General features: G+C 39.0%; 2 protein-coding genes across 4 annotated transcripts in view; one reads left to right on the top strand and one right to left on the bottom strand.

Annotated features, from left to right (window-relative positions):
* The window catches only part of LOC113214032 (uncharacterized), a 48,452-nt gene extending 47,864 nt beyond the window's left edge, over nucleotides 1–588 (top strand). For both annotated transcript variants that reach the window (XM_052265678.1, XM_026433280.2), the window contains 2 exons: nucleotides 233–329; nucleotides 413–588. In XM_052265678.1, coding sequence (XP_052121638.1) covers nucleotides 233–329; nucleotides 413–577 — 262 coding nt within the window. In that variant the 3' untranslated portion in view covers nucleotides 578–588. The remainder of the gene's footprint in view (nucleotides 1–232; nucleotides 330–412) is intronic.
* A 48-nt stretch (nucleotides 589–636) lies between these two features.
* LOC113213821 (uncharacterized) lies at nucleotides 637–7,905 on the bottom strand. Of its 2 annotated transcripts, none has more exons than XM_026433014.2 (21): nucleotides 7,792–7,905; nucleotides 6,757–7,430; nucleotides 6,562–6,690; nucleotides 6,417–6,454; nucleotides 6,162–6,324; nucleotides 5,811–6,084; nucleotides 5,481–5,699; nucleotides 5,161–5,379; nucleotides 4,851–5,054; nucleotides 4,570–4,774; nucleotides 4,255–4,478; nucleotides 4,047–4,166; nucleotides 3,763–3,967; nucleotides 3,423–3,663; nucleotides 3,115–3,317; nucleotides 2,903–3,038; nucleotides 2,624–2,808; nucleotides 2,371–2,538; nucleotides 2,023–2,282; nucleotides 1,700–1,919; nucleotides 637–1,606 (listed from the first exon to the last, which is right to left on the bottom strand). In XM_026433014.2, exons 2-21 carry the CDS (start codon nucleotides 7,422–7,424, stop codon nucleotides 1,422–1,424), a joined length of 4,266 nt encoding a protein of 1,421 aa, XP_026288799.1. In that variant the 5' UTR covers nucleotides 7,425–7,430; nucleotides 7,792–7,905; the 3' UTR covers nucleotides 637–1,421. The 2 variants fall into 2 exon arrangements, with proteins under 2 accessions (XP_026288799.1, XP_026288806.1); XM_026433021.2 differs by having other exon boundaries at nucleotides 6,162–6,315.
* Between the last annotated feature and the right edge of the window lie 1,050 nt (nucleotides 7,906–8,955).

The raw sequence follows: 8,955 nt of genomic DNA, 5'->3' as shown, positions 1-8,955 counted from the left end.
CTCCCCCTCGGCCTTCCCCTCTCCGCGAGCACCACGTTGTCGATTTACCCAAAGAAGCTGTTTGGAGCTGTTAGGCCGCCCCTACGGCAACATTAATTTAAAACCGGTTGTTCTAACTTTGACTGTCAAACAGTCTTGTGGGGAGAGGTTTATCCATGCTTCGCCCCCCAGGCGGACAGCATAAACCCTTTTTCCATCTGTGGTCTTAATTGCGTGTTGTTTGAATTGACAGATATTGTATGGTGCTCCGGATGTCCAGGTGTTTGCTGACAGCCAGGGAGCAAGTGGTAGATCTAGCAGCTCTAGTCAACAGTGCTACCAAGACGCAGGTAAAGATTAAAAAAAGCAAAAAAAAAAACATTATCTTTGTAGCTCCATCTCTCTATCATACATATCGAAATGTTGTTTCCAGATGGAGCAGTTAGTCAATGTCCTAGATTCCCAAGCTCATGCCCAGACAAGAATACTATCACTAGAGGCCAAACTGCAAAACAGTATAGATGTGGTCAATGACTTACTCCGACAGGTGAAGAAACACACAAATGATATGTGCTGGCCAATAGCTTATTGCTGTTAGTTGCTGGGACTATTGATTTTCATTTTATCAGAATAAATTATTAAAAAAAGCTTCTTAAATCATGTCAAATAAAACATGTTTATTTTAGAGTTTTAACAATTTCATACATTGGTTGCAAGCATGCTACATAAATTTAATGTATAACACTTATGTTTAACATGAAAGAGCACAGTTCAGTTCATATAGTCTGACCACAAAACATGTACTTATAATTAAGCATACTTTTAAATGTATGGCTCAAGCCATATGCACTGAACTGTGCCAATACAAAAGAAGCGCCTAAATACACTCCCTACTAATAAAAATATGGATTGTAAGTTAAAAAATACAGTTCCTCAATTAAAAAGAGAAGACTAAAGTATGTCAACATATCACTTTGAGAAGCCACAAGTTGTGTCTACTTCTCAAACAGGTGGCTAATTCGTCCCGTCCACTTCCATAAGTAGACTCAACGCACGCATCCAGCCGGGTTGCATGCTTGCTTGGTCAGAGAAGCTATGCAACCGCGGTTGCTGTGGTAACTACAGATGTGAACAGGGCGAATCCATCTGGTAAAATAGAGAATGGATAGAAGCTAATTGTAAACTAACTACCATCATATTAAAAGTAAAAGTGGTCTTTAAATTAAAAAACAGAATCAGTACATTAAAAAAAAACGAAAAAGGCAGTGGCATTGTAATGGACACTAAAATCTGACCAAAATACTGTCAATGCGACCCCTAAAACCTATCACTGATGAAAAAATAGTAAGATTGATTCCATTCCATTTCCTTCTTCAAAAAAAAAACAAAAAAACGGAAAAAAAAATCATGACCAAGAAAGAGTAGAGATCTATTTAAGTGCATCATTCTGATTCAACATAATCATGTGAAAAAGAAGGTAATTTTGCAACCGAAAGGCTTTGGTTTTCAATTAGGCTCTGCGTTATCCACACAGGTGACAAAACTGGTATATTGAGCTCCTCTGCACGAGCTAAGATTGTTTCTGAACAAGGGTTGTCGGAAATAATTTTAGTAACTGTGGTCATTCCTACAACAAAAAGAATATGTAGTTGAGACATAGGCAATTTGATGTTTCACAAACATTAATATTTTGATAATGGGATCAGCAAAAAAACCTTACCTCTACAAGTTTTGGAAGAAGAAATTTTAGCTCCTGTGAGCCTAAGAAGTTCTTCCCAGAACGCCTTAAAGGTTTTGTCTTCTTCCCCTACCACGAGGATGTTCTCCCTACTCAAAGGTGATTTGGATTTATGGTCCCGCCATAAAACAAAGTCTTGCTTACTATGGGAATAACCAACAGGTAAAAAGTTATTTTTAAAGTTGGAGGAAAATTTTGTGTTCTGAAAAGAAGGACAGATTATAAAAACATATACCTTGCCCAAAGCACTGCATAACATAATATACCTAGTGCTTGAAATTTTACAAGTTTTGTTTATATCATACCTGCTTACAGCAATCAATAATGTAATCATGATTAATACTTTTGACACCTCTTGCAAGGCAATGCAAGTAAATAGGTGTCAGGCAAGGACGGTCTGACACAACAAAGGTACTGTTTATGTCCTTCGTCAAAATATCTGTCCAAAGTTTTAAAACTTTTCCACCCCCTTGCGTTATCTGACGTGCTAATCGATCCTTCACCATTGGACATCGAGTAAACTTGTAACATTCAGAGTCTGATGGATACTGCAAACTAACATCACCTAGAAAAAAGATATAGTACCAGAACTTAATACGTTATGCGCCATGCTCATAAAACTAGATCTGTGAATTGACAGGCACCAGCCTTACTTCCTTGTTGATCTTCACCATCAGTAGCAGTCACTTCAGAGTCAGTGACAGGCTCTCTTCTGTCTTTGGGCTTCATGTCAGTTTTTGTTAAAATAAAAGTAAATCCTGAAAATATTTTGCTGCCATCTGGAGGAATAGGTCCCAATTGTTGAACAATTTCATCATTATCTGAGGGGATTAAAATGGTAATTAATTACACATTAAAAACAGCTGAGAATGGAAACTGATATTAATCTGAGTGAATGACACCTACCAATGTCCGGAAGAGGCTTTTTTGACGAACTATTCTTAATTCCTTTGCCCTTTCTAGCAAGAGGATCAGCACTTGCAAAGCCTCTTTGTTCAAGTTCCACACCCACCACTTGAGAATAAGGTCCAACTTTCTCCTTGGCAAGAAGGGTGGCTAAAGGCTCTTCATCCGCAGTAGAAGAGCCACCACTTTCAAATGAAGATAGTAAAAACACAGATTAGATGTTGCAGTATTCAACGGATAAAGCAAAAACATTAGATAGAAAGCAATAGGACTTTGTACCTATCAGCAATCAATCTGCGTGATGTGTTGGAAGGCCCAGCTCTCGCAGGGCTGCTTACTGTGGCCTGACTCCCTTTTGGAGTGCGAACTCGCCTGCCCGGCAGATCGTGTAATAAATCCAAGTTCTTCAGAATTTCTAAAGAAGAGAAGGTTATTCAAGTACCAGTTTTATTTCACTTGCTAGCATCAGAAACCATATTAATAATGCATACCTTGCTCACTGCTGCTCATTTTTGAAGCAGACAATCGTTTTGTAGGTGATGAAGAGGATTGTGATGAGGCTGGTCTTTCATGCATCCACAATTTAGCCTGATCTTCAGTCAAGGCTAATTCTGAAATGGGGACAGTCATATTGCCTAGACTATCTGACGAACTCAAAAGCTCAATGGTGAAGAGGTCTTCCCCTCCTTTAAGTCTGCGGAAAACAGTAGATTGTTGCACAGTTCTTACAGTCTTATATGTAAATGTATTAGTATGTATCTTAGCTCTTATTGTTCTTGTAGGAAATGTGCATACTTACGGCGTCACCTCTGATACTTTGCCTTCACAATATTCACCAGATTTGTTTTTCACAAGAAGAGACTGTCCTATTTCAAAAGTATTAATGATCAAAATGTCATTCTTGCTCGAAACATTTTTGAGTCCATCTAGGAATGCAATAGTCCACTGGTTTGCTCGGGTTGCACTTTCAATGTGCCCTGGATAATAACATCTTCTTCCTGCTTTGTCTTTAGCATTCCATAGAGCAAAAACTGGAGTGCCTGAAAAGGATTTAAAATGTAATTATTTCAATGACAAGTGATAAAAAAGAAAATAAATATGTTTAACAGAGTTACCACAACGGTGGCAAAGCACAGTACCAGTAGCAAAATGATAGGACCCAGAACTCATAGATGATTCTTCGGGGATGCTGGAAGTTTCTTCACTTCCTTTTTTTTTATTAGGAGTAGCAGTCCTTTTTTTAGTGGAGCCACTAGGAGTGCGAGATGGTGTGGCAGCCTTTGGAGGTCTGCCTCTTTTCCGCTTTGAAGTGGGTGTTTCACATTCAGTTTTCACTAAACTTTCCTAATGGACAAAAGGAACTTCTCATTTAGTAATTCAGTTAAACCAGGAATTGTTACTGTATTGTTTATACAGAACATACATTCTCAGGATCCCTTTGAACTGTGGTAGAGCTTGAAACATTTCTAAGGGCTCGCTTGGGGTTCTGAAGTATTTTTATGGAATTACTAGCAGGAACACCTAGTACCTCCTCCCCATCATCCTATAGACCATTAATTAATTATAGTTACCGTTAGGTAATTAACCACAAAGATAAAACAAACACAGAAGTAAACAGCAACAATTAGTACCTCAGGAACAGTCTCAAGTCCTTTTTCTTCATGGACTGTCTTGCCTTCATCTGAACTTGAGTTGACAATAGGAGAAGATCCCCACTTTTCAAGAAGAGGTGCACCTGAACGGGCAAGCTCGTCTTGGTACTGCTGAAGTAGTTCTTGCCACGGGACAGGTCCTTTTGTAGAAGATTCACCACCTCTCCACTGGGGAACTGCTGCACGTCCTCGACGAGCAGATGCTGTACAAATTTTGAGAAATGAAGCAATAAACTTGGCCCGAAAAGACAGATTATGTAATTCAAATGTAAAAGCATTTCAGTTGTTGCACACCTTGATGGTACTGATAACTGCCTGCAGAACTACTTGACGTTGTTGACATCATTGAGAAACGAGTTGCATGAGAAGGCTGCAAGCGAAAAGGACCTGGCCCACTGGCAACACTTCCAGGGGAACCACCTCTTCCAGGGGATGACTCCTCAACAGCACTAGGAGATGAGTCCCTCTTTTCAATTGTTTTACTTTCTAATACCTCAAACTAAAAAAATACATAAGGTTACACTTTTGGTGGTAAGTGAGGTTTAAAAGGAATTGAATTATAGAGAAAAACTTACAGAGGAAATTGAGTTTGACACAGTTTTTTTCTTGTTCATGTCAATGGTAGTGTGGCATGATACACTGTAGGTACAAGTGAAAGTCATGATCATTTTGTTGCTAAACTCCTGGATGTTTTGTTCGTTGTCCTCATTTGAGGGCTTATGTTCCTTAAGTTCCAAACCCTTACTTGGTGATTCTATGGGGGAAGCTACATTAACAAGCTGTAAACAGATATTAGAAATAAAAATAAATAAAAAATAAATACATGTTAATACTTTGAAAATTGTAGTATCAAAGTCCACCAACTAACTGTCAGTGCCTACTTACATTCGAATTAGAGGATAGACTATTAGTGTTTCCATTTTTAATAAATTTTGAACTTTCTGAATCTTCCACAAGAGACAGTTTTAAATCAGGTAGACTTTTCTTCTGAACAGGTGTTAAAACTTGAATATCTCCAGAGGTACTCATACCCTGCTTAGTCTCACTGAAATCCATGATTTGAATTTCCCCAAGCGAGTTTGACTTTGTCACTGGCGATACCAACTGTAATGTAAGAGAAAAATAGTTTTTCTTCTTTTGCTTGCAACAATGTCAATGACTTAACATTCATAAGCTAGAAGAAAGTACAGTATTCAGCAACAAACCTGAATTTCATCATCCATATCATCTATTTGCACAACGCTAGTATTGTGACTTGATGTTTTGGAGTAATTCATATTTGGGGAGACAGTGACCTGAGACTCTGTCTGTGATTTTACAGAGTTTGAAGGTGGACTTGGACTAATAGTATTCTGACTTCCTGTTTCATCTGTTTCTACTTGAGATAGGTACAAATTAAAGCATTGTGAACCATGAGAAAGATCCTGAGGTTGAGAATTATGGTTGACAGTATTAGTAATAATATACACTCTCAGGGCTTTCAACCCCATTTCTACAAAACAGTAATCAGCAATGAAAATTATGAAATAGATTACCGGTGATCCTGATGACGGTTGTCTCTGTGGTGAGTTAAATTCTTGAAGAAATACAACACTCTGCCTGTTGTCAACACATGGTCTTTTAAACTTATTATCAACCGATCTACTGTCATCACTTGAATCTGAGTGTTTCCTCTTTTCATTGACTTTCTGGACATCTTCTTCATCAGAGAGAGCAATAACATCCCCACTCAGATTGTTTGAATGTGATTTGGTAACTTTACTCAAAGGTGTTGATGTTGTTTGGCAAGTAGGAGAGGTAAAGGGTAGACTAAAACAAAGCATTGAAAATTAACTTTCCACTTGTAGAATATAACAAAAAGTCAATGAAAACAATCCTATACCTACCGATCTGGCACAAACCCCTCATATCCTTGGGAAGACTGAATTTCTCCAGACAGTTGGAGGGTTGGCATGAATTGTGATGTGGTCAAAACACTTTTTTGGGAACTGCCTTGACTAGCAAACATATCTTGAGAGCCAACCATTTCATCAGTGTCATCTGAATCAGCTTAATTGAAAGGAGAGAGAGAGCAACAAAATCGATGTAGGCAAAAGAGGAACTAACAACTCTAAAAGAAATGGCAAATAATGAACACTCACTTGGTCGTTTACTACTTGAGCTACTTGAAACTATTTGGCTGCAATTTTTTTTAAAGGAAAAATTAATAAAACAATAATACCAATTTCTTCATGTTAAAAACCATACATATAAAAAAGCACACTACCAACAACTAATGGCTCATACCTGGAACTGCTTGAGCTGTAAGTAGCAAGACTTGATCGATCCTCTTGACTTAATCCCTGGCATAGATCAGACGCTTTGGTTTCTAATAGTTCTGAACTGCTTTGGGATGGGAATACCCTTTGACCTCCACTGAAAGTTTAAACATTAGTAGTAGACATATCACTGATTGATTGACATTTAACAGAAAACACTTACACTGCATCTGAAATGGTGGTTGGAGATTGATTCATTTCTTGTGTTAATACTTGAGTAGTATCTAGGCAACTATTGCTGCTAAGGTTTGTTTCTGGCTGAAGTTGAGGCGGCGTGAACTCCTGTGACAAGCTGCTACCAGTATCTGTTTGCTCTAAATCTACAAGTTTATCTTCTTTAGAGTTCTCTCCAGTATTAGATGCAAGCTGACCAGTCTTTTGAATGTGTTTGGGAAGAAGAAGGCTTTCATCCACATAAGTTGCATCAGGGTCAAATGACTCTTCTACAGTAGGTTCTTCTTCCACTAATCTTGCAACAAATTTCTTCACCTCAGGAGAATTTCCATCATCATGTGGAGAACATGTCTGACCAGTGTAAACCACTTGGCTACCTTGAGACATTGGTTCTGTATTCTCATTCTCCTCATCCTGAGAGGAGACCTTAATGCCACCTGTTACAGAACTGGGCTGCCCTCTTAATAATATTATATCTTCAATTTGAGAGGTAGCCTGTGTTCCCTCACGCTCTTCTGCTTCAACTTTATCTTTAGAGAAAAGGTTGCTATCATCGAGCTCAGAACAGCTCTGGCCAGTGTATACAACATCAAAATTTTGCGACATCACCTCAGTTTCCTCATCGCCAAATATCTGAGAATTTCCATTCTGGGACATATTTGCCTGCAATTAGAAACAACAGATCACAATTAGTCCCAACCTATGTGAAGCGAACCATCCTACACTCGTTTAGTACAAACAAAAATTACAAATTTTCTTAAAAATTCAAGTTATAGCCTATGGTGATTTAAAAATTAAATTATATACCACAATGTCAACACATTACTGTGAAACCAATATATTAAATCCAAACACTGCTCGAACAAGTTACCTAACCCTTCCACACGCATGAGGATGGGTATATTATGCATTGAAACGTTGTCAAGAGCAACTTCAGCCAAAATCAAATACCTGCTTAATAACGCAATTGACAACACATGTGATCAATCAAGATAGACAAATACTATTCAAAACATTCACTTACCTTGTTTTGGTTGCCTGTTGCCGCCCACAAGTAAAGCACGGCCGGACAAAAACACAACACAACAAAACACCGCTAACCTCCATCCGTCAAAAAACCTCCCCTCCCTCCACCCCCACTCCCCTTCCCCCTTCCCATTCCAAATTAATTTTCGGGCCGCGAGCGCCGCGAGAGAGGCTACCCTAGCCCTGTATGAAAAACGAAAGAAAAACAACGGAGGAGCACACGGGAGCTGTATAGGAGCCACCCGAAGTGGCCGAAGCGGGGTGGGGAGTTCGGCTCGGCCCGGCGGTCTCGACCTCGACTCTGTCTGTCTCTGTCTACTGCGCCGGGAGATGACAGCTGCAGCAGCAGTGTGCTGTCAGTCTGGAGAATTCTAGTCCGGCCAGCCAAAGGTGACGCCTGGGTTTGCTGTAGCCGCCCATAAGAGCCCATGCTACGCCAGGCGTCACCTTTGGCTGGCCGGACTATCCTTAAAATGTTATTGGATGTTAAATATTGCTAGCCCGAGCAGCGAATAAAGTGCTATAATCGCTCATAATGTAGTACATTTCCTGCGCAATTAATGCGCATTACCGAACAAATGCGCTGAACATGTGTTACCTAAAAACAGTCTTAGTGGTGCATAGGCAACAAAATGTCTCGCACTTAATGTGTAAAAGCGCATAAAATGCGGAAATGCCTGTAAAAAGGTGCATTAGGCGATTCAAGAGTATACCCAGTACCCTTTCCTTTCGGCCTATTTTTATAATTTTCACTGAACTAAATTTTACGAAAATGCAAAATTTAGTCAGCAAGGATTTACGATATTAGCAATCAAGTTGTTGACCATGCCCACCACACACAATTAATATATTTAGTATGTCATTACATTTTTTAAAGTGGTCTATAGATTAAGATCTCCAGAAATCCTCTGACTTTATTTGATGCGCTTCCTTATAAACTATATTAAAGATTAAATTTAAGCGTAACTAAATAAATTTGAAAAACCACTTAGTTTCATCACCAAATATCAGAATATTCTCTTTACGATAATGTAGAGAATCCATGAGGAGGGCGTAACTTAATTCTATAAGAACATGAAATTTGATTCCGCTGTGATCTGAGCAGTGGTTACATGAAGGTGGTGGTAATTGGGTAAGTCAACAACGAAGGGCTTTGCTTTTT

This window comes from Frankliniella occidentalis, unplaced genomic scaffold (genome assembly GCF_000697945.3).
Source record: "Frankliniella occidentalis isolate FOCC.00 unplaced genomic scaffold, Focc_3.1 Scaffold29, whole genome shotgun sequence".
NCBI classification, from domain to species: Eukaryota; Metazoa; Arthropoda; class Insecta; order Thysanoptera; family Thripidae; genus Frankliniella; species Frankliniella occidentalis.
The sequence above is the reverse complement of the archived record's forward strand: the minus strand, read 5'-3'. Positions and strand labels throughout refer to the sequence as shown.

Coding starts and splice junctions, on each gene's coding strand:
- LOC113213821 (XM_026433014.2), bottom strand. CDS start 7,424: ATGTCCCAGAATGGAAATTCTCAGATATTTGGCGATGAGGAAACTGAG. Junction 2,283..2,370: donor TGGTGAAGATCAACAAGGAA/GTAAGGCTGGTG, acceptor TCTTTTTTCTAG/GTGATGTTAGTTTGCAGTAT. Junction 1,607..1,699: donor TTCTTCCAAAACTTGTAGAG/GTAAGGTTTTTT, acceptor TTTTTGTTGTAG/GAATGACCACAGTTACTAAA.